The sequence below is a fragment of the Penaeus chinensis genome, chromosome 6 (assembly GCF_019202785.1).
Source record: "Penaeus chinensis breed Huanghai No. 1 chromosome 6, ASM1920278v2, whole genome shotgun sequence".
Classification (NCBI taxonomy): Eukaryota; Metazoa; Arthropoda; class Malacostraca; order Decapoda; family Penaeidae; genus Penaeus; species Penaeus chinensis.
Window position 1 is genome coordinate 2378385 of NC_061824.1, and position 27835 is coordinate 2406219.

At 39.6% G+C, this 27835-nt stretch overlaps 1 protein-coding gene and 1 pseudogene across 2 annotated transcripts; both read right to left on the minus strand.

Annotated features, from left to right (window-relative positions):
• Positions 1 to 2531: 2531 nt before the first annotated feature.
• On the minus strand, positions 2532 to 10105 carry LOC125026459 (oxygen-dependent coproporphyrinogen-III oxidase-like). 2 transcript variants are annotated; one of them, XM_047614921.1, is made up of 9 exons: positions 9939 to 10105; positions 7868 to 7986; positions 7164 to 7362; positions 6438 to 6640; positions 5805 to 5952; positions 5131 to 5293; positions 4672 to 4791; positions 4319 to 4488; positions 2532 to 3567 (listed from the first exon to the last, which is right to left on the minus strand). In XM_047614921.1, the coding sequence occupies exons 2-9, from the start codon at positions 7951 to 7953 to the stop codon at positions 3481 to 3483; spliced, it is 1176 nt and encodes a 391-aa protein (XP_047470877.1). In that variant the 5' UTR covers positions 7954 to 7986; positions 9939 to 10105; the 3' UTR covers positions 2532 to 3480. The 2 variants fall into 2 exon arrangements, with proteins under 2 accessions (XP_047470877.1, XP_047470878.1); XM_047614922.1 differs by lacking the exon at positions 9939 to 10105 and adding an exon at positions 9778 to 9905.
• A 4808-nt stretch (positions 10106 to 14913) lies between these two features.
• LOC125026648 overlaps positions 14914 to 27835 on the minus strand; it is a 32732-nt pseudogene continuing 19810 nt past the window's right edge.

Sequence of the window (27835 nt, forward strand, 5' to 3'; positions counted from 1 at the left end):
CAGGAGCATTATTAAAATTCATGTAAATTATTTAACTTACAAACTTAACAATAAATTATCATAAAAACATTACTAACAATAAATTCATGAATCACACACAAAATATAATAATACAATAATTTACTATAAAATCAAATTATAAAAATATATAAATAAAAAAAAATAAAAAAAATTAAAAGAATAGTAAGAAATGCAAAACACAAAAAATATTCTATAAACCTTTCACAAGACAAACCCTACCTTTCCTCTACAACTTGTTTTAATAATGAAATAGCACGAGTTTGCCATTTCCATAGAACAAATTTATAATTTTATTGCAACTACCGACAGAAGCACATCATACATCAAGACACATTGTGAAAAATTATGCCAGTCAGAGTTGATGATAGAAAAGAACTTACAAAATTTGTAAAAGGAATAATAATAACAATGAACATTAACACAAATGTTCTTTAAGTTGTATAAATGTATACAATAATAACTCAATGTAATAAATTCCTTCAAGGCCATTTACCTAACTTCTGACATGTCCCAAACTTTGTAACTGCACATGGCAAAAACAGACCAATAATGGTTAATGGTTAAAAAGCAAATAAATATGCTGGACATCAAAGGTCCTATAGCAAGGTAAAGCAACAAAAAGGATTAAGAGTGTGTTTCGTTAATGATTAAATATGCAACATGTCGAAAGTCATAAAGCACTTTAGGATAGAATGGTACTGAAAGAGTAAAGAAGGTGAGCAAAATAGGGTAAAACAGGGGATAAGAGAGAAAGAGAGAAAGAGAGAAAGAGAGAGAAAGAAAGAAAGAAAGAAAGAAAGAATGAATGAATTAGAAGGAATTAGATCAAATAGAGGATATGTATGCAGTAGAGGAAGGAGGACGAGTTATCAAAGGCAGAAGGTGTGGGATTCTGCAAGGATGTCTACCAGGGCCAGAGAAGGGAGGACAAGGGAGATAAAGCAGAGCTACAGTGACTAAAGTGGGGACAGAACAACAGAAAGTGTGTAAATGAAAGAAACATTGCATGGGGACACATGGGCTGTAGTGCACGAAGTGGGTGTGGTCACTATGCAAATGAATAAATCAACAAACAATTTTGGGTCACAGATTTTCAACCATATTCTGTTAACAAAATATCCAAGAAATACATTTCTCAATCTAACCAGTTAACAAATCTTCAACAAATCATACTGGTTAATGGTCAGAAGAAATAAATGTGCTAGACATCGAAGGTCATACAGCACTTTGGTAAAGTATTGTGTTGAAAAGGGTGGAGATGAATTATACGTGTTAAAGGATGGAAAAACGTACAGCCATCCAGATACAGGTTTTAAAACGAGCCATTCATAAACTGCTTCAAAAATCTGGAACTCCATTTTGCTTTTACCATTTCAGAGAAGGGAAGAGCAAAGGATGGAGATTTATAGTATAGTCATTTTGTTTATAAAACTAGACATCTTAAACTGCTGTTATATTTCACTATTAAAAACACAATCTTACCATAAAACATAAAAATAATCATTATCAATCGAATGAGAATCTAGAATAGGACTTTTAAAATTGCATTTGAAGTACTTTGTGCATCTGGAGTGAAAGATACAGAATATTTACCAACTTCTTTTAATAGGTCTTAAACTTTAACTATCACCTGGATTTTCTTCTATAAAACTGTTGTACAATGGCCATTAAATCTGTTCTTTGCACAAGGTCCATCCTCTCCTACAACTTACATATTCAAAATTTGGTTTTGAATATTTCATTTTATTAAAGGCTAAAAGCAACTTCTCTCCTTGGGATAAGTAGAATCAAGTTTATAATATTCTTGTTGATTTTTAAACCACATGCAAAAAAAAAAAAAAAGATACACCAACTTGGAACATTTAATAGTCAAGTTATATTCCAAGATAATTTTATCCATATTCAAATAATCATTCAAAAAGAAAGAAAAAAACACTGAATCATATATACACACCAGTTATTATTTATACTTTCCCAATACATATCCAATAATAATAATAATAATTACCATCATTTTTATTATCATTATAATTATAATCTCTATTTTAGCCAAAAAAACATGCAAAGAGAGAGAGACTTGTTCTAAATATTTTCCTTACTCACTTTATATTCACTTTATGACACTTAATATTTTACAATATCCACATACACTGTTCCCTGTCATGGGTAATGTTCAAAATCACAGCCGCTGTGCTGAATTTAGACACATGTAACCTATGAAAGCACCATTAGATTTTTTGTGAGTTTAAGGCAACTCTGGGGGTATCATAACCAACCAGTTTCACCAATTTTCTTAACTTTCACTCAGTGCTTTGATAGAAATCCAACTCATTCATAAAATTTGTCATTCAGATATTTTTCCAGGACTGTACCATGACTTGTACTCTAAATAAAGGAAATGGACTACACAGAGGATTTTGTATATTTCATGATAAACACAGGACTCTGAAATGCAGCTACAGAAAGAAAAATAATAATTCAGGAAGTTCCATATCATCTACTTGGATTTCTTTCCTGATGATACAAAAAATCTCGTTTTTTTTTTTTCTTTCTTTTTTCATCATTCAAAGTGAAATCCAAAGCGATATGAAACACCACTCTTAAACCACAGCTCTACCCAAAATACGTGAAGACTGTAATAATTACCGAAAATATATGAAGACTGTAATAATGCAAAACACAACCATACTTTATTTTACCATTAAAATGTCACTTTGTGCAAAAACATATATCTTCATTTATAGTACTGCAGACAAGGAGAGTTGGAGGACTTTATAGTGCATTGTTAAATTGTGCTTATAATACTGGAAAATAATCAACATCAACAGAAGCTTAAGTAACATGTTGCAAAGTTATAAGTACTGAATAAGTATTTGTTCTTCACTTTACAATTATAAATTAAATTTTCTTTATACATCTAAAAGTATAAGGAGACTTCACAACTCGGTATTTACAATCCTTCCCCGAAAATCTTGGCGCCATTGAATTATCTTGATAATTTGCTGTGTTAAAAGAAAAGAAAAAGATGAAAGAAAGGAAAAGTTTGCTTACGAGAAGTTGTTTACAACATGTGGGTACTATCCCTTGATTTTATTGAATTAACCAAATAAATATCTACACTTTAATACAACAATAATTCTACAACTTTCATGATGCTTCATTTAAGACTCACTTCATTTGCAGACAAACATACTTGAAAAATTACTATTCATAGTCGCTACTGCACAAGCATTTTCGATGCAAATAATTTACAAAGAAAATTACCATCACACTCCTAATATCTCGAAACAAGCCATCACTGAAATAGTTTTATTACACCACAACACCCCTTCTCTGCATTTCACCGGAACATGAGAGAAGATATATAACTCATCTTTTCAAAACCCACTTAGTTGTATTTTCTTTTTAGATCCTAATCCTAACAGCATTCACTCAAGCGTTTACACAGGGGCCAGTAACCTAAACCCAGTCCTTAGGATTCTTCAAGACTTCGGTGAGTTTTGCTTCTCTGGAATCGGGCTCCGGGCTGTGCATGTATTCCCATCTCTGTAAATCAAATAAAATACATGAGCAAAATTCATCTTGATTCATATGGGGGGGGGGGGGGGGGGAGGATGCTGTCTATTTACGTGGAATCTGATGTGTGAATCCCGAGATCTGACTGCATTTTGCAATTTGAAGCTATATGATCCCCATGTTATGCTGAAACACTTTTGAGTTAATGAAATGTCTTCCAATTTATCCATAAATACTAAAATCAGAAGTATAATCATGAAATTTGGAACAATTATTTTTATACCTAAATAAACTGCTCCATACAAAAATCTAATTCCACACTAATTCTAATTTCATTTGTAGATATATTTACATACATATATTCGCCATTCATAATGTTCAGACATTTAGCATATCTATTTGTTATTTAACGAAAATATACATAATATCAGCAACAATCATATACCCTCTATAAAACTGGTTTATCTTTACATCACTATCTATAAACACATAAACTGCATACAACACATTCACATCCAAAACACTTATACATAACACCCATATACACGACTTAACTACAAACAACAACCATTCAACAACACACTTTTTATAGATTCATTTTTTATCTTTCATTCTTGTTACATTTGTTAAATTTCTTGGCTACAGACCTTCAGCATAAAGATATGGTTTACACTACAAGATCACGTATGCAATGGCTCTACAGATTCAGCCCTTCAGCAATGCAAGACAGCCTATCAACCACCCGCTAAAACCACTCTACACAAATGCCAAAGTAACTCACAGCATGTAAGGGGAGAGACATGAGGATGCTCTCGATCCGGGCATTGGGCGTTGCAAATCCAAACTTGGTACCACGGTCATATACAAGATTGAATTCCACGTATCTGCCTCGACGGAGCAGCTGCCAGCGTCTCTCCTCCTCAGACACAGGGTCTAGTCTGTGCTTCTTCACTGCATTGCATGAGAAAAAGTCAATAAGAAAAAGATAATCAAAGAATATAAAAACTGTGTTCACATATATTCACTTTTATCAAGAAGTAACCACAAACAATTCACTCATATTACTTTCCCCAAGATTAATTAAAACAGAATCTATGTGACCCTTGCTGGCTCCTTTCATCTACAGCTACTTACCGAGTGGGAGATAAGACGGCACAACAGATTCGGCACAGTCTTGGACGAAGCTGAAGATGTCCTCTGGCTTGTCTGCTTCCAAGTCATCAAAGAAGATACCTCCAACACCCCTCCGCTCTCCTGCAGGAAAAAGCAAGTTAAACAGCAATCAAAGACTTGCTAAAAAATCCTTATAGGCCTTTTGTTCAAATATCACAACAGTTTGAGAACCTCATACGGAATAGGCCTGCATAGGCATAACTTTATTTCCAAACATTTAATTTATCATTTTATCTTCATTTCCAAATCCATGAAAAACATAATTAAAAATAAAATAATAATAAATAAATTAATTAATTAATTATTATAATAATAATAATAATAATAATAATAATAATAATAATAATAATAATAATAATAATAATAATAATAATAATAATAATAATACTGACACATTCTCCACAAGCCTGAACTACTCACCCCTGTACTTGATAAAGAAATAATCATCACACCATTTCTTGTATTTGGGATAATACTGAGGGTCATGGCGATCACAGGAGGATTTCAGGACGGAGTGGAAATGCCGCACATCATCCTCCTCCAGGAAGTATGGGGTGAGGTCCGTGCCACCACCAAACCACCACTGGGGAGGGATGAAGCTCGCATTACGAAGTGTGAACCATATAACTTTCCTGTTACATATACAGAGCCTATTTGTACTTTCATGTGGATTACACTGGGAAGAAACTGTATTGGGGCTGTTTTGTGAGGACTGAAAGTGCATAATGTTAAGAGATACTGTCTAGAATTAATAATAATTACTAATAACTACTACTACTACTACTACTACTACTACTACTAATAATAATAATAATATTAATAATAATGATAATTATTATTATAACAATAAAACACCACCACAAACAACAACAATAACAACAACCACAGTAATAAAGATAGCAAGTGACCTGATCATAACAATAAAAATAGTAATAACATAAATAGTAACACTAATTCCACCAATCTTAATAATCAACCTACCTACATTATCCCCAAGAAGCACAACTCTGAACAAAATGAAGACACTCTTTCACGCCTTCACGAAACACCTTCCCTCGGAAATCAACAAACGCCTAACCAATCCCAAAACTCACATGCTTGTTATTGCCGTCTTCGTCTTGCATCTCGAAGTACCGGTAGTTGAAGTGGATGGTCGGGACGTGGGGGTTGCGAGGGTGGATGACCGAGCTGATCCCCGCAGCGAAAAAGGTGAACTGCTTGTCCTCTGGTAACTCCTTCCCTCTGCAAGAATGGGACAGGAAGGTAGTTCCCTTAGACAATGCATTCAGGTTATAGTGAAAAACTGGGGGGGAATCCTGCAGGTGAATATGTGCCCTAATTGGATTAAATTCTTGTGCCCCTGGCCCTGCATTCTTAAACAAAGGCAAACTGACTCAATGTGTGTAACAAAAGCAGAAGATTTAACCAGATTAAATTACTTGGTTAATACAAATACACAGAAATATACTGCTATTTTCAGACAGCCTTGAAACGAATCTCCACATTTCTAAAATCAAGAGTAGAGTAGATATTACAATTTCCTTTCACTTATCAAGTCCAATATACTATCACTGTGAAAAATAAACAAATAACATCAACAGTAAGATTAATAGTAAACAAAGAAAATCTATCCACTCACAAAAACAACCCTAAGCACAAAAGAACACTGACAATAAAAAAAAAAAAAATCCTCTTGCAGCACAGAAGAACAGCCTAGCCCTACTGACCTCGCTCTCATGCTTGCCTGCAGTTGCTTGGAGAGAGGAGCCGACATCACTGTTATGTTGACACCTGCTTTCTCAAAGGTCTCGCCATCCTGTATGACACACGTTATTCCGCCTCCTTCACTGGGGTTGTGCCGGCGCCAGCGGTCAACTGTGAACTTGGTCCCACTGCTCTCCTCTTCCTCAAGAGCTCTGCAGAACTCTGACTGAAAATTGCACATCAAAAGAGGTTGCTTGGGTTTGTGCATGTGATGGCAGACAATTTTATACCATAGTAGAAATCCCTGGCTTATAAGAGGGAAATATTTCCTACAGTTATACGAATGAGGAAATTATAACATCTGAGTTCGAAAATCATAAAAACATGCCAAGTACATCACAGCTAGCTGGGCAATGTAAGAATCCTGGCTACTATAATGAATCCATTATTAAATATATAAATGTAAATCACAAAAACACTGATATGACTGTATATGACCTTAAAACTACAATGATTTAACATACAAGAACCACTATTCATTCCAGTATACAATTAAATTACTAATAAATTCTTTCCATCATTACATTACTTACCTACAAATACTAAAAGAAAATAAATAACAAGCACGTGAACAATTAAAATCAAACGAAACATAAAAATACCCAAATAAACACAGCATGCTAAAAACGTGGCAAATTTTAGAAGTCATCCCTCGTCTCCTTCCCACCTCGTTCCACCTCCCAACTTACCTGAATCCTCATGACGAGCAACTCCATTTTCGCTTTCATGTCTTCCTTATTCTTCTCCAGGATGCTCAGCTCTGTTACAGGGGCGGCCATGAACTGCGAAGTGTCGATGGTCGAGGCTTTCTGGGCGGCGGAGACATTTTGGGAGCAGGCAGCATAGAGCAGGACTCCACCCGATGCACACAGGGTTGCCCCAAGATATCTGTGATGGGGATTAAAAACAACATAGAACATTCATTCTATTGATGTTAATAATAAGGGCTATAAAAATGAGAACACTAGTAATGATAAATTTTCCGATGAAGATGAAGATGAAGATGAAGATGAAGATGAAGATGAAGATGATGATGATGATGATGATGATGATGATGATGATGATGATGATGATGATGATGATGATGATGATGATGATGATGATGATGATGATGATGATGATGATGATGATGATGATGATGATGATAATGATAATGATGATGATGATGATGATGATGATGATGATGATGATGATGATGATGATGATGATGATGATGATGAAGATGATGAAGATGATGAAGATGATGAAGATGATGATGATGAAGATGATAATGATGAAGATGATGATAAAGAGAAAGATAGAGAAAAAGATGAAGATGAAGACAAACAATGACACTGATGGTTGTGATGCTAATGACAATAATATAAGCAAAAAACAGGACACCTTTCCCTACCCAGCAAACCTAGTTCCTCTCCGAGTCTTGACAGCGGCAATTGTGACAAGGGTCCGGGAAATGCCTCTTGCCATATGACTTGCCATGGTTTTGTGTGGCTGCTCTTACCTCCAGAAATTCTGAAAAAAACATTAATACTGCATCAATAAATTTTAAAAATATGTATGTTTAACCTACCAACTGTTTGCCAAAACAATTCTGTCCACGACCCACTGGCATCCATTTATTTTTTTTTACTCCTGAACCTTCTTAAAATAATCTAGTCTTGCAACTTGACAATTGCAAATAATTCCGATATTGACTTCAATTCCCCTTAAAACAAAATATAACATTAGAAAAAAAAACAATAATTGCTTGTTGAAGATTGTAATATCAATTTTCTTAAATATCAACTAAGAAAAAAATATTTTCCTTACTAAATATTAACAAATCCTTTTAAGAATCATAAATCTATCTATCTATATTCTACATCTATATTCCCATGACTGAAAACTGCTAAATATTTCTAATTCATGATAATAATTACAATTAATCATCCCATAACTTTCTGAACATTTACAAATACTTATTCTCCATTAAAATCCTCATGCAACTGTATGAAAGCAGGATTTCCTACATATATATATCATTGGCAGTCAACAGCTAAACTACTGCAGTCTTTGGAAAATGCAATTTCTGAATTTATACATTTTATTCCTATTATATATAATAAAGAAAAATGTACCTTAAACAACACTCCTGTCTTCATCAATTCAATATCAAAATTATATGTCTTGAAATAATCAAGCACACAGATGTTATGCCTTTCCTAAGTCTTAAATATTTTGTACCCCTCATTTCCTTTTTACCTCTTACTATATTTTTACAGGTAATGTATGAAGTAGTGGAAATTAAACTTTACTTGAAGGGAAAAAAAATATAAAAAATATGTACTTTGCTGAAATTGAAGATAAACCGACAATTACTGGTATAGTTTCAGTTTCACACAGTTGCATGGTCCCATTGACAGAAAATAAGGCACTTTTCATCTATGGTATGTCTTACGCAAGTTGATAATAAGAAAGTTGTGCGACATATGGTACTTTGGGAAACATTTAAAGGATATGTAATGATACTATTATAACGAAAGGGAAAATTTATGTTCACTGATATATAGAGTCAGTTGTGAAAGGAAGAAAATGGCTTGTTGACAATTGCCTCCCAGAGAGCAAGTCCACAGCAATCTGGTTGAGGTACCAGGGCAGAGCTGACACAAGGGAAATACTGTGATCGGATGGGGGTCTGGCCCAGGTAAGGAAGGTTTGTCGTTCCTATGGCAAAGTTTGTGGATTCCCAGGAGTGGCTGGAGCAATAGGGAATCAATCTCAGAATAATGCGATCACTTCATAAAGTCGCAAATATTTTGAATTATATAATTTAGGATGGGAAACAACAGATTCATGTATATTACAATAGAATTATTGAAACAAGAAAATATAATTGAACAGTTAGATGGCTGTGTGAAACTATTCTAATAAATTACGCAATTATTCATCACAGCTCACAAATCTACACACTATGTCCTTCCATGTCATTTGAACTTCTTGTTTCAATACCACTCAACAGTTCTCAAATTCTAAATGTGTAAAAACAGAGCTTACAGCTCCCTCTGATGAAGACTCCTGCAACCTCAATGCTATGTTAAAAGCCACCACACCTTTAACTAATAAAATCCTTCAAGATGTGAGCTTTTAAACCCTCCTGGAGGTTTATCTTAAAATAACCGGAACCAGACGATGCTCTTAATAGCTAGAATACACATCGAGGAGGTTTAGTGGCCTTCCAGGGGTGAGAAGCGCAGAGACCACACTATCACCCGAAACTAACCAATAAAATTGTAAAATAATGCCCCTCAAAAGCCTACTCCATACCTCTCACACCATATAAACCTTAAAAACCAGCATAATACCCATAGTATCAGCGTACTATCGGATACAATGATCCCCAGCATCATGACCCAGCACAAAAAATCTTATCAACCCGACTTATAACACCCAATCAACGCCCGTTGATTAAACCAAGGCATGCTCACCTTCCTCCAACTACGCAAACAAAACGACTAAAACACACACACACAAGGAACACGTCACGCCACGAGCAGCAGGTGTTATAAAGAAGGTTACGTGACGAGGTCAACGTAACTTTTGTTTACTCTCGACCGGCTGTGTTTTCCCCCGCCGGAACGTCACCTGGAATTAGCGCTTGGCTTATTTCCGTCTTCTGTCATCGATAAAAGCAAAAGGGAAAAGCTACGTGTGAATTTTATATGGTAATTACTATCGTATTACTTATTGATTCATGCTCTTTTGATAATATATGTAATGTTTCTATGCATTCTAAGTGGGTTTTTTTTTAAACGTGGCCTTGTATTGCTGAGACACCTGCCGCTGCCGGTGTGAAGTTCTAGGAAAACTTTTTTTTGAGCGAAGTTTTAATTTTAAAAATATGTGATTTGAGTTATCAACGTAATATTGTATAAGTTTTCGATTGAACATCAATGAATACTTGTATGTTCCACTGGCCGATTAATAAAATTGTATACTTCACTCATATATATATATATATATATATATATTTTTTTTTTTTTTTTATCTTTAGTTGTATTTTCTTTCTTCCTATCCTCTCTCTCTCTCTCTCTTTCTCACTCTCTCTCTCTCTCTCTCTCTCTCTCTCTCTCTCTCTCTCTCTCTCTCTCTCTCTCTCTCTCTCTCTCTCTCTCTCTCTCTCTCTCTCTCTCTCTCTCTCTCTCTGTCCCTCCCTCCCTCCCTCTGGCTCTCTCCCTCCCTCTGGCTCTCTCTCTCTCTCTCTCTCTCTCTCTCTCTCTCTCTCTCTCTCTCTCTCTCTCTCGCTCTCTCTCTCTCTCTCTCTCTCTCTCTCTCTCTCTCTCTCTCTCATATGTGTGTGTGTATATATATATATATATATATATATATATATATATATATATATATATATATATACATATATATTTATGTATATATATACACACATGTAATATGCATTATATATATACACATATATACATATTTATACATATATTTACACATATATATATATATACATACACACACATTTCTATCTATCTATCTTTTTATCTATATATACATATAGACACACAAGCATAACTAAGAGGTATATGCATATTGTGTTATATATGAATGAAAATGAGGTATATGATTTCGACGGTGAATTCGCCAAAAAATATATGAATATATTTCCTTAATAAGTAGGACAGAGAGAGAGAGACGGAGAAAGAGAGAGAGAGAGAGGGAGAGAGAGAGAGAAAGAGAGAGAGAGAGAGAGAGAGAGAGAGAGAGAGAGAGAGAGAGAGAGAGAGAGAGAGAGAGAGAGAGAGAGAGAGAGAGAGAGAGAGAGAGAGAGAGAGAGAGAGAGAGAGAGAATATTCTCGACGGTATTCTTTACCTGCACATATTATTATCATTATTATTATCATTACTATTATCATTATTGTTATTATCATTATTATCATTATCATCAGTATTATTATTATTATCGTATATAGATAGACAGATAGATATAGACATATAGACAGACAGTTAGAAAGATAGATAGACAGATATCAATTAGTGTAGCTTTTACCTCTCCTTTGGACAATGTCTTCAGATTTTCCCAGTCTCAGTGCGGTCATTATACATACATACCTATTCCTCTAAGACTTGCAAACCTTTCTAAAAAGAGAAGAGGACCACCCCCCTCCCCAAGTATCAGCATCAAGAGGAACTGGTCTGGCTTGAGGGTCCACTTTCTACTAGGATTGTAGATGACAGTGGGTTGGGTGACCTATATTTTGATTTTTTTTTCTGTATACGCAAAGTTTTTCGCCTTCCTTTCGTTTATGAACTGCTTAAGCCATAGTGGTACTGAAGAAAGCTTTTTTCCCCAAGTGTTCAAAATCCAAAAGTCCTTGCGTTAACTCGCCTGGTTTTATGAGTTTGCGTTTTGATATGGCAATCTTTTTCGCCTTCGTGTGGCAATAGATTCAGCTCTACACTGTCATGGCACATTTCTAGCAGTACTTCGGTGTCACGTCTCGTCCTTCATCATGAAAATCCAACAAAGCCTCCCTTTTTTCACCTTAATGACTTGAATATCAAAAGAAGCTTCACAAGAGCGCTGGCTTCGCACACCCTCCACTTGCCAACAACACCAAAGGGCTAATAACACTAGTGAACACCCGTTTCTTGCGTCTGGGCTGCTAATTAGTTCGATGGCTTTGTTTCCTCTGCCGCCTCTCACTCATTAGGACCTAATCAGTCAGATAATTAAGGCTTAATTACCGTTGACCATTCTTCTGATCTTACCTGGTGTTATTGTGATAACCTTGAATTTATTCCCTGTTTGCTGAAAGTTGGTTTGACGTGTTATAGTTCCGCTGACAGTGAGAGTTTTAGAGCAGGTGATAGTGTTAAAGAGTTTGGTACCCATTCCTCTAAAGCATAGTGTCAGTTCTGTTAAGTCTCGCATACACACTACGCTTCTGGGTCTCCCCCCCCCCCTCTCTCTCTCTCTCTCTCTCTCTCTCTCTCTCTCTCTCTCCTCTCCCTCTCTCTCTCTCTCTCTCTCTCTCTCTCTCTCTCTCTCTCTCTCTCTCTCTCTCTCTCTCTCTCTCTCTCTCTCTTCTCTTCTCTCTTCTCTCTTTCTCTTTCTCTCTTCTCTCTTCTCTCTCTCTCTCTCTCTCTCTCTCTCTCTCTCTCTCTCTCTCTCTCTCTCTCTCTCTCGCTCTCTCTCTCTCTCTTTCTTTCTCTCTCTCACTTATTATCTTTCTTTTTGAGAAAGAGAGAGATGGAGGAGATTTATGGATATAATTAGAGAGAGACAAAGAGCGAGCGAGAGAGAGAATGGGGGTGCTAAAATAAACATATCCCTTTTTGTGTTCTCAAGCAGCTCAGTTCTCATCATGAAGGCATATATAAGAGACACAGGACTCTGTTAACACTATGCCTGATAGAGTATTCAACTCTGTTATCCAATCATCTATATTGCTCAACAAACTATAAGCTCTGGATTCTGGAAACAGTTTCCAGATGGCGCTGGTTGGATTGAAGCATTTATTAGCATCGACCGACAAATACCGCTTGCTTTGTCGGCGAATAATTGTCGCTCTGTGTAGGTAGCATGACGATCGACACAGAGCAAATTTATATCATTATTATTGTCTGACTGTTACCATTATCATTTCTTATCATAATTTATCATTTATTATTATTATTATGATTTATTATCATAATTTACCATTTATTATTATTATAATTTATATCATAATTTACCATTTATTTTTATTATTATTATCTATTATCATAACTTACCATTTATTATTATTATTATCATTTATTATCATAATTTACCATTTATTATTATTATTATTTATTATCATAATTTACCATTTATTATTATTATTACCATTTATTATCATTATTACCTGATTATTACCACGATCATTATATTATCACTATTAGTATGCGTGACCTTCTTGCTCTAGATACCAAAGTCCCGGTCGTTAAGAGTATCTCTACTGGTATAATTCTGCTTCCAAATACGTTGATAGATAGATAGATATGAATAGATATCAGACAGCGACACAATACGAAATAAAAGTATGGCATTACGCGAGTCTCTAGGTCTCATATTGACATAGTTTTCATTTGGATTATAGACTTTATGAACTGCGAAGGAGAAATCTTGAAATCCGGTTCACAGATCTTCAAATCTTCACTAAAAGTTTCTTTTTCCCCTTCACATATAATGAATGAAATAAAACCAACGCGAACTTCAAGTGTTTTTATTCCAAATTAACAAAATAATTCTAGTTGAGGAAAAAAAAAAACAAAAAAAACAAAAAAGAAAATCAATCTTTTGACTCGGAGCACCAGGGCATACAACACGTGATTCAGCAGTCATACATTCAGTAGTGACAAAGGCCATTGGAAATACATGATTTTCTTTGATCGAAGAGCGCGTATTTGACATGACAAATGCACTCGTCATAACACGATGACTTATGAATGCTATCGTCAAACAATTAAGTATTCGGGAACTAATACAGAAAAAAAATATACAATTTTTTGAGTTATTTTTTTTTTGTTTTGTTTAGGAACTTGGCTAAAATGGATCATTTTATGGACTCTTGTATAAGGCACATGTAGTGTACGGTATAAAGAGCAGCATGTAAATGATACAAAGAAATCAAAAAGGACTTTATAGAATTGATTATATGATCTTGATTTTTTTTTAATTACTATCTTTTTTAACCAGATCATATCATCTCGCTGGATCTTTGTTACACAATGGAATAAGTTATGAACTCGTAATTAAAAAAAAAACTTTGAGTGATGAATGTGTGATGATGACCTCTCGGTTCTCATTACAAAATATGTCCTGTGCATATTAGTAATGACTAGAATAAGTATTCTTCTTGTATTATTATTATTTTCTTTGAATCCCACCTCTATTTCCCCTCATTACAACTTTATATTACAACGATTTTGTGTTCATCCGTTCCCACATTTTATAATCATTTTGTTTTTCATGACTCTTAATCAAAATCAAGTTATTATCTAAGTTCTTGGAAATCCCTTTATTCTCTCTCTCAAAGTTCTCTCAAAATCAAGATCTTTCAAATGCATACATTGCTTTCGACTCATCCATTAAATCAAGTTGATTTCTTGCAAGAAGCAGAGAATCAACCTAGATTCCTTGACACATTCTCTCTCTCTCTTTCTTTCTCTTCTATTTTTTTCTTTTCTTTATTTCTCTCTCAACCGAAACAAGGATCTCGTTATTTACATTTTTAACTTTTTCCTTTTTCCTCCTCGTCTTCACATCCTCTCCCTTTCTCTCACATTCTCACCTACAATCTCTCTCTCTCTCCTCCTTTCTCTCTCTCTCTCTCTCTCTCTCTCTCTCTCTCTCTCTCTCTCTCTCTCTCTCTCTCTCTCTCTCTCTCTCTCTCTCTCTCTCTCTCTCTCTCCTGTTTTCCTCCTCTCCCTCTCCTCTTTTCCTCCTCTCTCTCTCTCTCCTTTTTTTCCTCCTCTCTCTCTCTCTCACTCAACATCCTATCTACTGCTCCTCCACAAGCTCCTCCTCAGCCTCCTCTTCGTCTAAGAAATCCTCGTCCTCTGCCGTGGCTTCCTGGTATTGTTGGTACTCCGATACTAAGTCGTTCATGTTCGACTCGGCCTCGGTGAACTCCATCTCGTCCATGCCTTCGCCCGTGTACCAGTGGAGGAAAGCTTTTCGCCGGAACATGGCTGTGAACTGCTCGGAAATGCGCTGTTGGGGAGACGAGGAAGAAAGAGAAAGAATGAGAATGGGGTGATACGAATGATGGAAAGAGAGACGGAAATAAGCATATGTATATAACTTATAAATACATATATACATAAATATATACAAAAATACACACACACACACATATATATATATTCCTTATTCCCTCTTCCCTCCTTTCTCTCTTTCCCCCCCTCCCTCCCCCTCCTTTCCTCTTCCTTCGTTTTCCCTCGTTCTTCTCTCTTTCTTCCTTACTCTTCCCTCCCCCTCCCTGCTTCTTGCCTCCTTCTTCCTCCCTCTTACCTCCTTTCCCCTTCTCCCTCCTTTAGCACCCCCTTCTCCCTCTTTCTCTTCTCTTCCTGCCTTCCCTCACTATCCCCCTCCCTCCCCTATCTTCCCCCTTCCTTCCTTCCTTCATTACCTTCCCTCCGTCCGTTTTCCCTTCTTCCTTAAGCCTTCTTCCTTCCTTCATTTCCCTTCCCTCCTCCCCCTCCTTCCCTTTTCGCGTCTCTTCCCTCCCTCCTTCCCCTCCACTCCCTCCTTCCTCTCTCCTCATCCTCCTTCCCTTTTCACCTCCTTCCTTCCTTCCCTCCCTCCCTCCTTCTCCAATCCCCAACTCGTTTTTTCCCCTTTCCTTTACACACCCTTCTCCTCTCTTCCTTATCTCCCTTTCTCTCTCCTCTCTCCCCTTCCTTCTCCTCCCCCCCTTCCCATCCTTCTTCCTTCCTACCATCCTTTTTTTTCTCCCCTTCCTTCCCTCCTTCCCTCCCTCCCTCTGCCACCAACGCTTCTCTCCTTCCTTCCTTCCCTATTTCTCCCCCTTCTTTCCTTCCTCTCCTTTCTCCCCCTCACTCCTTCCCTCTTCCTCCCCTTCCTTCACCCCTCAACCCCCTCCTTCCTTCTCCCCTTCTCCCCCTCCCTCCTTCCCCCAACACCCATGCCTCCCCCCCTCCCTCCTTCCCCCAACACCCTTGCCTCTCCCCACTCCCTCCTACCGCCAACACCCATGCCTCTCCCCCTCCCTCTTTCCCCCAACACCCATGCCTCCCTCCACTCCCTCCTTCCCCGAACACCCATGCCTCTCCCCCTCCCTCCTTCCCCTCCCCCCTTCCTTCCTTTTCACCTTCTCCCCCTCCCTCCTTCCCCCAACACCCTTGCCTCCCCCCACTCCCTCCTACCCCCAACACCCATGCCTCTCCCCCTCCCCCTTCCTTCCCTTTCCCCTTCTCCCCCTCCCTCCTTCCCCTAACACCCATGCCTCTCCCCCTCTTCCTCCCCCCCTCCTTCCTTCCTCCCAGACCCACCTTGAAGATCTCCTGAATAGCGGTGGAGTTTCCGATAAAAGTGGCAGACATCTTGAGTCCTCGCGGTGGAATGTCACACACTGCCACTTTCACGTTATTCGGGATCCATTCCACGAAGTAACTGCGGGAGGAATAGAGAAGAAAAAATGATAATAAAGAGGTAATTAGTGGAATGATGGAGATATTGAATGGATTTTGGTGAAAATAGAGATAATAGATGATTAGGAAATAGATAGATGGATAATTATTGGGGATCCATTCCACGAAGTAACTGCGGATATTGCAGGGAAAAAGAAGAGTTAAGAATAAGATAGAATAAAAAATATATAGAAATGAAGAACAATGATAAAGATGCAGATAATACAAATAAGTAATAAAGAAGATAGATAAAAGGAACCATGCGGAAATTGCAAGAAAAATAATATACAAGAATATGATAATAAGTGAAATGACGGAGACAGTGAATAGATAATGATAAAGATGGGGGTATTAAATAAAAGTCATAAAATAGAAAAGGAAGTGTAATGTACGAAGTAAATGAGAAGAGAAGGGGAAAATAAGATAAAAGACGAAGATAAATGATAACAAAAGGACATACTACTTGGAGAAATTTCTTGAGTGAACATAACAACGAAAATAACAAATAACAATGAATAACTGAATCAATTAAACGAAATCCAACGAAAATAACAAAAACAAAACAAAACAAGTACAAATAACAAACAATGTTCTGTCCATCTACCACCTTCTTAGGCACTAAAATCACCTTGATAATAATTTTAAAATTACCTCGCCTGTGATTGTTGTTCTGAACGGAGAAGAACTGTTCCTTTACCTCTTTCACGAATATAAACTCACCTGGAATTCTTCTAATAACAACAAATACCTTGCCTGGATTTTTTTATTACAGCAAATACCTGACCTAGAATCCTAATAACAACAGATAACTCACCTAGAATGATTATATGGCAACAAAGAACTTACCTCGAATCATTGTTATGGTCACCTGCCACATTCATAAACTTTGAAACCACCTGGGAATAAAAACTCACCTGGAATTCCTGTTCTGAACGGAAAGGACCAACTTTAAGGACACAAACCCACCTGGGATTCTTCTAATAACAACAAAAATTCACCTGGAATTCTTCTAATAACAACAAGAACTCACCTGGAATCCATCTAATGACAACAAAGGAATCACCTATTATTCTTCTAACAACAACAAAAACTCACCTGGACCCCATCTAATGACAACAAAGGCCTCACCTGGAATTCTTATTCTGAACGGAGAGCATCTGTTCATCGACCTCCTTCATGGACATCCGGCCTCTGAAGATGGCGGCCACGGTGAGGTAGCGGCCGTGTCGAGGATCGCAGGCGGTCATCATGTTTTTACTGTCAAACATCTGCTGGGTGAGTTCGGGGACAGTGAGGGCGCGGTAACTCTGAGATCTGAGGGAAGGAGAGAGGGAAAATGTGAGAGAGATTTGATTTGATAAGATTTATTGGCAGAACAGTGTACGTGTCCCGGAAAAAGCCAGGGGTAAGATGTCAAAGCAATCATTAAACTGGCTGTGCTTCTTTTTTATGCAGAGGGCTAACAGTCAAACGTCCATGTATGAAGGTTTGTGCCATTGTGTTAGCATTATTCACATTTCACTTGGTCTTTGGAAAAAAATCTTATATTACTAAACATATCACAGACGAGACCAATCTCTATGATAAAGTTAATTTAATCAAAACGTTATATTCTATACAGTGCTATTTGATCGATAGGCTGCAGTTTTCGTGCAACAAAGTAAAGTGGGTGCCTTGCACATTTTGCAGTGGCGATACGAAATTGATTTTACTTCCAAAATCGCATCCCATACATATTGCATAGTGTACCGATATCCTATGCGTTACCCAGTCTCCTAGTTGCCTATCCTGCTGACTCCGATAGTCCATTATTGACTGTATAGGGTTTGTTCATATCTGATGTCTTTTATACTTTTGTACTGCCACAAAGTACCAGATCCGTTTTTCTTCATCAATGGAAATTCGCACACTTGCTTAAGATCTATATCAGGAATCATTATGCCAATGCCATGAGAATCAATGGAGGCGTCATAGTATATTGCAAGATGAAGTGTACTATGAGGGGGAGGGAGAATTTCAACTGTATATTTCAAATTTCAAGTAATGAATTTCTAGTTTTGTTATTGAGGTCAGAGAGAGAGAGAGAGAGAGAGAGAGAGAGAGAGAGAGAGAGAGAGAGAGAGAGAGAGAGAGAGAGAGAGAGAGAGAGAGAGAGAGAGAGAGAAAGAGGTTGGAGGAAGAGAAGCGAAGGCGGGGAGCAGTAAGAAAAAGAGAGAGAAAAAAATCCTACAACAACCAGTTCCATCTCCCCCCCCCCCTTCTAATCACTCCCCTATCCCCATTTCCCTAACCCCACCACCTTAACCTCGCCTCCCCTCGGACACGCCTTTCGACCCCCCCCCCCCTTCATCCCCTCCCCTCGTCCCCACTCCAAAAACTTACCCTCTGGAGGTGAGAGGCGCGAAGCCTGGCATGAAGAAGTGAAGACGCGGGAAAGGAACCATGTTAACTGCTAACTTCCTGAGATCTGCGTTGAGCTGGCCTGGGAACCTGAGGCATGTGGTCACCCCGGACATTGTTACCTGCAATAGGGACGTAGAGTATTAACAGATGAAGGGAAGGTCAGTAGTTAGGCCAATACTAGTGTTACCTGGAATCGGGACGTAGAGTATTAACAGATGAAGGGAAGGTCAGTAGTTAGGCCAATACTAGTGTTACCTGGAATCGGGACGTAGAGTATTAACAGATGAAGGGAAAGTTGGTAGTTAGGCCAATACTACAGTGTTACCTGGAATCGGGCCGTTGAGTATTAACATAAGAAAAGGGAAGAGTAGGGGTTAGTGCAATGTCAAGAGAATAACAAAATCGATATGGGTAATACAGTGACTAAATCATATCGGCGATGCAGTGATAAGAAATGTCAGTGATGTAATAACCAAAATTTCGTCAGTGATGCAATTAAAAATGATATTGGTAAAGCGATAGTAAAATCAATAGCAAATGCAATATCAGTGATGCAATAACAAACATTATTACTGGCACTATAATTAGCGGTAATGTTAGTATTAGAGGTAATGCTAATGCTAATGATGGTCCCTTTTCTCATAATATATCTGATACAGATTAATACTAGTTTCAGTACTTATACTAACACGAGAACTGGTACTATTACGAACACTCATACAAATACTAATTTTAATACATATTCTAGGGGCAAAAATTGTACTACTCTCAATGCGAATTCTAAAAGAAACACAAACAATACACATGGAATTTAATAAAACAAAAAACAAAACAAAAACTATTGATCAAGTGGATCCCAACATGAAAATTCTCCATAAACCCAACGAACAATAACACCACCTAAACCGAACAACTAAACTAAACACAAACAAACAAAACTCAAAATACTACACTACAGACAAAAAACAAACACCTAAATAACACATAAACAGAGACTCATAGGCCTATACACTTACGGACACGAGGTGATTCAGGTCGCCATAGGAAGGAGAGGTGAGTTTCAAAGTTCTGAAGCAGATGTCGTACAAAGCCTCGTTATCTATGCAGAAGGTCTCGTCTGTGTTTTCGACCAGCTGGTGGACTGAGAGCGTGGCGTTGTATGGTTCCACTACCGTGTCTGAGACCTGTGGATAAGTGGATGAATGTTGCAGGTGGATATTTTTGTCTATTTTGAGGAGGATGGGAGGTTTTTCGAGTCGGTGGAAAGGGGGTCGAAACGCTTCGATCTTCATTGAGTTGGTTGGGTTTGATTCGCTTGCGCTTGTCTCATTTTTTCTCTTATTCTGTCTGATTCTCTCTCTCTCTCTCTCTCTCTCTCTCTCTCTCTCTCTCTCTCTCTCTCTCTCTATATATATATATATATATATATATATATATATATATTATATATTATATGTGGATATATGAATATATATACATATATGTATATATACACTTATTTATCTATTTAGTTACTTATTTTCCCTATTCATATATATATATACACACATTTATTTATTTACGCACACAGACACACACACACACATATATATTTATTAATTTATTTATTCATTTATCTATTCATTTATTATTATATACACATACGTACCTGATTCAACTACTTCCCCCATCCACCCCCACCCTCAACCCACCCCGCCCCACCCTCAACCCCACCCCCACCCACCCCAAAACCCTACCTTAGGACTCGGTATGACGGAGAACGTGTTCATGATCCTGTCGGGGTATTCCTCCCTGATCTTGGAGATGAGGAGCGTGCCCATGCCCGAGCCCGTGCCCCCCCCGAGGGAGTGCGTGAGCTGGAACCCCTGCAGGCAGTCGCAGTTCTCGGCCTCCTTCCGCATCACGTCCATCACGGAGTCGACGAGCTCGCGCCCTCCGTGTAGTGACCCTTGGCCCAGTTGTTGCCTGGAGGGGGAGGAGGAGAGGAGGAGAGGGGGTTGGAGGAAGGGGTGAGAGGATTATGGGGGAGGGGGGATAAAAAAAAGGGTATGGGGGGGGAGGGGAGGGAAGGGGAGTGGGGGATAAGGGGTGAGGGGGATATAAGAGAGGGTAGGGGAGGGGGAGGATGTAAGAGGGGTTGAGAGTAGGGGGTGGAGGGTAGAGATGAAGGGGGTAGGAGGGAAGGAGGGAAAGGAGAGGGAAGGAAGAGGAGGTCGGAGGGAGGGGGGTGAGGCGATAGAAGAGAGGGAAGAGGGGGAAGGGGGATAAGGGGAGGGAGAAGAGATTTATTAAAAATTTAATCAAAAAACAAAAAAATTAAAAATGAACTTTAACATTTTTTAAAAAAACAGTTCTGAGGGTAATATCCAAAATTTCATTCATCAAAAAAAAATTAAACAAAAAAAAATATAGCAAGTAAAACAACAAAAAAATTTAACCAAAAACAAAAAATATATGTAAGTCAATAAAAAAAAATCAAACAAAAAACACAAACAAAGAACACATAAAACCCAAAAAAAAAAAAAAAAAAAAAAAAATCCATTATAGCCGATTCTCCTTTTCCTTTCCGCCGGCGCCCCTCCTTGCTTCCCGTTCCGCAGGTTTTCAGGCGGGGAAAGGCAGGGCGGGCAGGCAGGCAGGTGGGTTTTCAAGCACAATTTAGCCTCCTCCCACCCCCATTGTACCAGGGGTTCATTGTAGTAGGACGTTTTCCCTTTCCAGTGATGTCGCTCTCTCCGTTGTACTGGCCTGCGGGGTCGTGCCTGCTCGTCGCTGATCACTTCCCAGAACTGTCGGGGGGGGGAGAGAGGCGGGGTTTAAAAACTTTTAGTTTTTTGATATTTGGGTTTGGTTAGTTTTTCCCTTATTTTGTTTGTTTGTTTGTTTTAGATGTTTTTTTTAAATTTATTTTTTTTGTTTTTTTTTTTTTTTTGTTCATTTCTATTATTGGGGTTTTTAGATCTTTCCCAAACTGTCGGAGGGAGAGAGAGGCTGGGGGTTTAAAAATCTTTTTTTTTTTTTAGATATTTGGCTGGGTTTAAAAATTTAAAGTTTTTAATCCAATATTTTGTTATTCATTTATTTTGTTAAAATTTTTTTTGTCAGGCTGTTTCAATGTTTTGTTTGGGGTGTTTGTTTCTCTCGCTACTGCAACTGTAAAAATTTAAAATTTTAGTTTCTGTCTATTTTTATTAAAAATTTTTTTACTTTTGTATCAAAATCTGTATTGATGTGAAATTGTAACTACGCCTGTTCGTAAAACATGAAAAGAAAGTTTTGTTTACAAGTTTTTATTAAAATCATTTTTCTAATTTATCGAATTCATAACTGTATTTTATATCACATCATATACAATTCTACAGTTGGTACTTTTTTTTTCAATGCCTTTTCGGGAAACAATTCTTTGAAGAGAGAGAGAGAGAGGAGAGAGGAGAAGAGAGAGAGGAGAGGAGAGAGAGAGAGAGAAGGAGAGGAGAAGAGAGAGGGGAAAGAAAAAATGAGAGAGAGGAGAAGGGGGGTGGGGGGGGGCTTGGGGAAAGGGAAATTTTAGGGCGTTTTTCCTTTGCGAACAGCTGTTCCTAACAAACCTACAAGATGTTATTCTTGTTATACCTCACGCAACCAAACAAACAAATCTTACATTTAAAAACACACACACGCACACACAACACATCCAAAAACACACCACAAACCACACCACCCCCACACATAACACCCCCGCCGCCGCGCGAGCGAAAAATAAATACATTAATACACATGCATAATCAGTGCATAAAACGGGAACCATTTACGCACACACGCATAAATTGCGCACGGACCACACACCACAGAAGAATAAAATTTTATCCATGTCTCTCTTGTCCCCTTCCTCCTCCCCTTCCTAAACCCCCCCCTCCCCCCTTTCTTTTTCTTTTTCCCCCTTCCCCCTTCCCCCCCTCCCCTCCCCTCCCCTCCTCCTCCTCCTCCCCTCCTCCCCTCCCCCTCCTCCCCTTTCCCCCCTCCTCCCCCTCCTCCTCCCCTCCCCTCCCCTCCCCCCCCTCCCCTTCCCCTCCCCCTCCCCCCCCTTCCCCCCTCCCCCCCCCCTTCCCCTCCCCTCCCTTTCCCCTCCCCTCCACCCCCCCCCCCCCCCCCCCCCCTCCCCCCCCCAAAGGCGTAGCAAATATCAAGGTCGTTCTCGTTTATTTCCTGTTATCCTCTGCTTCTATTTCTAAACTAAGAGGGAAAAAGGAAGAAGAGTAAAGGGGGAGAGAGGAAAGATAGAAAATTATTTTAGATAGTGGGAGAGAAGGGGAGGTAGGGGTAAGATAGAAATGGGTAATGGAGGTAGATGGAAAATTTAATAGATGGATAGATTGGATGGATGATAGATAGATAGATAATAGTAATAGATAAGAGAGAGAGCGAGCGAGAAAAGAGAGAGGAAGAGAAGAGAGAGAGAGAGAGAGAGAGGAGAGAGAGAGGAGGGGAAGAGAGAAAGAGAGACAAAAACAGACAGAAGGACCAGAAAAAACAAAGACGAAGCAACAGAGACAAAAACAGACAACAAAAGAACGAATAAAAACGGGAACGGGGGAAAATGAAGAAAACATTATATCATAAAAGTAAAAATGTACAGGATTTATCATAGAAGCAAGACGAAGCAGGGGATAAGAAGACAAAAAAAAAAGGAAACGGGGTAAGGAGGAGAGGGGGGAATAAAAATGATGGCGTTTAAGAAGGAAAAGAAGGAGAAGAAAGAAGAAGATAATGTGAAAAAAATATGCAGCAAAAACGAAAGGAAAAAAAAAAACAAAAAACAAAAAAAATCAGAAACGAGAAGACATTATTAAAAATGCAAGAATAACAAGTAAAGTAAGACCTCCTCCCCCCAACCCACTTGCGTCCCCTCCCCATCTTTTTCCCGACCCACCCCCTCTCCCCCACCCCCCTCCCTTTTCCTCCCCCACCCCCCCTTTTTCTCCCCCACCCGCTTGGCACCCCATAAAAGTTTAAAGACGCAGGAACACTCATACCTCTGCAGAAACCCCACAAGGTATGGCATTTTAAAGAGAAGGGGGGGGGGGGGAGGGGGGGGAAAAAAGGGGAAATGGAGGAGGGGAGGGAGGGGGAAGGGGAGAGAGAGGGGAAATGGGAGGGGAGGAGGAAAAGGGGAGGAAGAGGGGGAGGGGGGGAAGGGGAAGAAGAGAGGGGAAACAGGGGGGGAAAGGAGGGGGGAAAGGGGGGGAAAAGAAGGGAAATAGAGGAGGGGGAGGGGAGGAGGAGGAGGAGAGGGAGGGGGAAGGAAGGAGGGAAGGTGAAGAAGGAGTGGAGGAAATGGGATTGGAATAAGGGGGAAATGGGGGTGGGAAGAGGGAAGGGAAGGGGAAATGCTGAGGGAAGAGAGGGGAACCGGGGGGGAAGAAAGGAGGGGAGGGAGAGCAGAGGAAAAGGAGGGGAAGAGAAAGAGAAATGGAGGGAAGGGGAAAGAGGGAAAATGATTAGGGGCAAGAGGGAGATAGGGAAGAGAAAGAGCCCAAAAGGACAGCAGAGAAGGGGGGAAAAAGAGAGATAGGGGATGAAAGAAAAAAGGAGTTTTAGAAAGGAAACGGGAAGGAGATGAAAGGAAGAGGGGGAGGGGGAAGGAAGGGAAATAGGAAGATAAAATGAGGAGGGGAGTGAGGAGGAGGGGGGAGAGGAGGGGGGAGGGGAAAATAAAAAGGGGGGGGAGGGGGAGGAGGGGGAGGGGGGGAGGAAAAAGAAAATATAAAAGAGAGGAGGAGGGGGGAAGGGGGGAAATAAGAATGGAGGCGGAGGAGAAAGGGGGGGGGAAAAATAAGAATGGGGGGAAAAAAAAGGAAAAATGGAAAAAAAGGAAAAAAAAAAAAAGGAAAAAAAAAGGGGGAGGAAAAAAAAAAGGAAAAAAAAAAAAAAAGAAAAAAAAAAGGAGGAGGAGGGGGGGGGAAAGGAAGGAGGAAAAGGAGGAGGAGGGGGAGGGAAGAAGGGGAGGAAGGGGGAGAAGAAGGAAGAGGAAAGAAGAAGGGGTAGGAAAAAAAAAAGAAAAGGAAAAAGGAGGGAAAAGGGAAAAAGAGGGAGGAGTACAAGAGAAGGAATACGGAAGAGGAAGAAGGAAAAAAAACGCGTAATGGAGCATAGGAAGAGAGGCATGAGACAGGGAAACGGGTGGGCAGGGGGTAGGGGGCAGGGACACACCCAGGGACACACCAAGGGGTAAGGACCAGTGCCACGGGTAGGGCAGGCCAGGGGAGGGGCCAGTGGGCGGGGTTATGCCGGGTAGGGACCAGTGCCTGAAGTGCCAGGGGAAGTGCCAGGGGTAGGGGTAGGGGTGACGCCAGAATGAACGTGTAGGAGACCCCGTAACACGAACGACGTCGCTTAAAATAGAATTAGGGAGGACGACTGAGAAGAACGACCTCAAACTCCCCCCCTTGCAAACCCCTAGGCGCCCCCCCCCCCTTCGCTACCCCACGGCCCCCCCCCCCATCGCAAAACCCCTACGTGGGCCCCCATACCCCCCTTCGCTACCCCTACGTCGCCCCCATACCCCCCTTTTCCCGCCCCCCCCCCTTCCCCCCCTCCCCCCCCCCCCTTTCCCCCTTCCCAGGCTCTCCCCCCTCCCCAAACCCTCCCTCCCTTCCTCCTTCCTCCCTGTCCTTTTCCCTTTTTACTCACCCCCCCCCCTTCCCCTGTTCCTCTCGGCGCCCTCGCCCTTTTTTCCCCTATCTTTTCCTCGCTCCTTTATCTCTCTTTATCTCTCCTCTCTCTCTCTCCTCTCTTCTCTCTCTCTCTCTCTCCTCTCTCTCTCTCTCTCTGATCTCTTTCCGCTCTCTCCCCTCCCTCTTTCGCTCTCTTTCCTCTCTCTCCATTTTTTTTATATTTATATATATATATAAATATATAATAAATATATATAATATATATATAAAATGGGAAGAGAGAGAAAAAAGAGAGAGAAGGAGAGAGAGAGAGAGAAAGAGAGAGAGAGAGAGAGAGAAAGAGAGAAAGAAAAAAGAGAGAGAGAGAAAAGAAAGAGAGAGGAGAGAAAGTGAGAGAGGAGAGAGGATACTACTATCTATTCATAAATCTTTGTCTATCTAATTAGTATTAAAATTTTTTTTTTCCATGCATACATGAATCTGTATCTATTTCGTAAATGTATATATGATGCATATGTTTATTGTGTAACTCATATGTGTAATGTATAATATATATATATATATATATATTATATATATACATATAATATATGAATGCTTATAAACGTTTTTGGTGTATGTATCTATGTGGCATAAAATGCATACACTATATAGTATGATCATATATGCATGTATGATGTATGTATGTATGCATTATGTATCAGCATGTAGGGCATGTATGTAGGCATGTATGTATGCATGAAATGATGCATGCATGTAGTAGCATGTATTATGCATGCTTGCCCATGCATAAAATGCTGCATGAATATAATATGTATGTATTGATTTCTCTCTTTCTCTCTCCCACGCTCTGTCTCTCCTCAATCTCTCTCTCTCTCTCTCTCCTCTTCTCTCTCTCCGTCTTCTCTTCTCTCTCCCTCCCTCTCTCTCCTTCTCTCTCTCTTCTCTCGTCTCCCTCCTCTCTCACTCTCTCACCCCTCACCTCTCACTCCTCACTCTCTCCTCGCTCTCCTCTCTCTCTCGTCTCTCTCTTCTTCTATCCCCGCTCTCTCCTCCTATCTCGCTCTCTCTCTCTCTATCTTCGCCTCTCTCTCTCTATCTCGCCTCCCCTCTCTCTATCTCCTCCGCCCCTCTCACCGCCCCTCTTCTCTCTCTCTGTCTTCGCTCTCCTCTCCTCTATCTTCGCCTCTCTCTCTCTCTATCTCGTCCCTCTCTCCCTCTCTCCTCTCATCTCTCTCCCCTCCTCTCTCCTTGTCCTCCCCTCGCTCTCTCTCCTGTCTCCTCCTCTCTCATCGACTCTCTCGCTCTCTCCTGTCTCTCTCGCCTTTTCTCTGTCCTCTTGCTCTCCTCTCTCTTCTTTCGCTCTCTCCTCGCTTCCTCTTTCTTTCTCACTCTTTTATTCTCTCAACTCCTCTCTCCTCTCCCCAGGTCGCTCATATCCAAAAAATAGCCGGAGTGAATGCAGCCAGTCGGGCATCTGGTGCCTCTCGTGCTTTTAGTCACCCTGTTTTTCACTCTCTACTCCCCTCTTACCCCCATCTCTCCTCCCCCCCCCCCCCTCTCTCTCTCTCCTCTCTCTCTCATCTCTCTCACTCTCCTTCTCTCTCGTCTCTCTCTCCTTTTTCTCGTCTCCTCTCTCCTCTTCCCCTTTCCTCTCTCTCTCTCTCTCTTTTTTCTCCCCTCTCTCATAGTTTATGAAAGTTTTTTCTTTCGTTTTCTTTCTTTTTTGCTTTCTTTTTTTTTGTTTTTTCCCTCCTTTCTTCCTCTTCCTTTTCCCTTTTCCTTTCCTCTCCTCCCCTTCCCCCTCTCCTTCTCCCCCAAATCTCTCTCTTCCTCTCCCTCCCCCCCACTCTCTTCCTCTCCCTCCCCCTCCCCCTTTTTATAATCTATCTCTCACTCTATCTCAGTCTCCCCTCCTTCCTCTTCCTGTCTCTCTGTTTCATCTCCTTCTAATACAGAAAGCACTAAAATGGGCGAGAAGAGACACACAGAAAAAATCCTTTACTCTTGATATTAATGTGAAAAAAAAAAAACAAAAAAAAAAAATCAAAATAAAAAAAAAAACAAATAAATAAATAAATCTCGGAATCTCTCCTTTAAATTTATGCATCAACCCCATGTCTTTTTTTTTTTTTTTTTTTTTA

What these genes read in the sequence shown, in the direction of transcription:
- LOC125026459 (XM_047614921.1), bottom strand. Translation starts at nt 7,953, where the DNA reads ATGGCAAGTCATATGGCAAGAGGCATTTCCCGGACCCTTGTCACAATT. An exon ending in CAGGCAAGCATGAGAGCGAG is followed by an intron (nt 5,953 to 6,437) that starts GTCAGTAGGGCT and finishes CCATTCTTGCAG; the next exon opens with AGGGAAGGAGTTACCAGAGG. An exon ending in GCCGTCTTATCTCCCACTCG is followed by an intron (nt 4,489 to 4,671) that starts GTAAGTAGCTGT and finishes CATGCAATGCAG; the next exon opens with TGAAGAAGCACAGACTAGAC.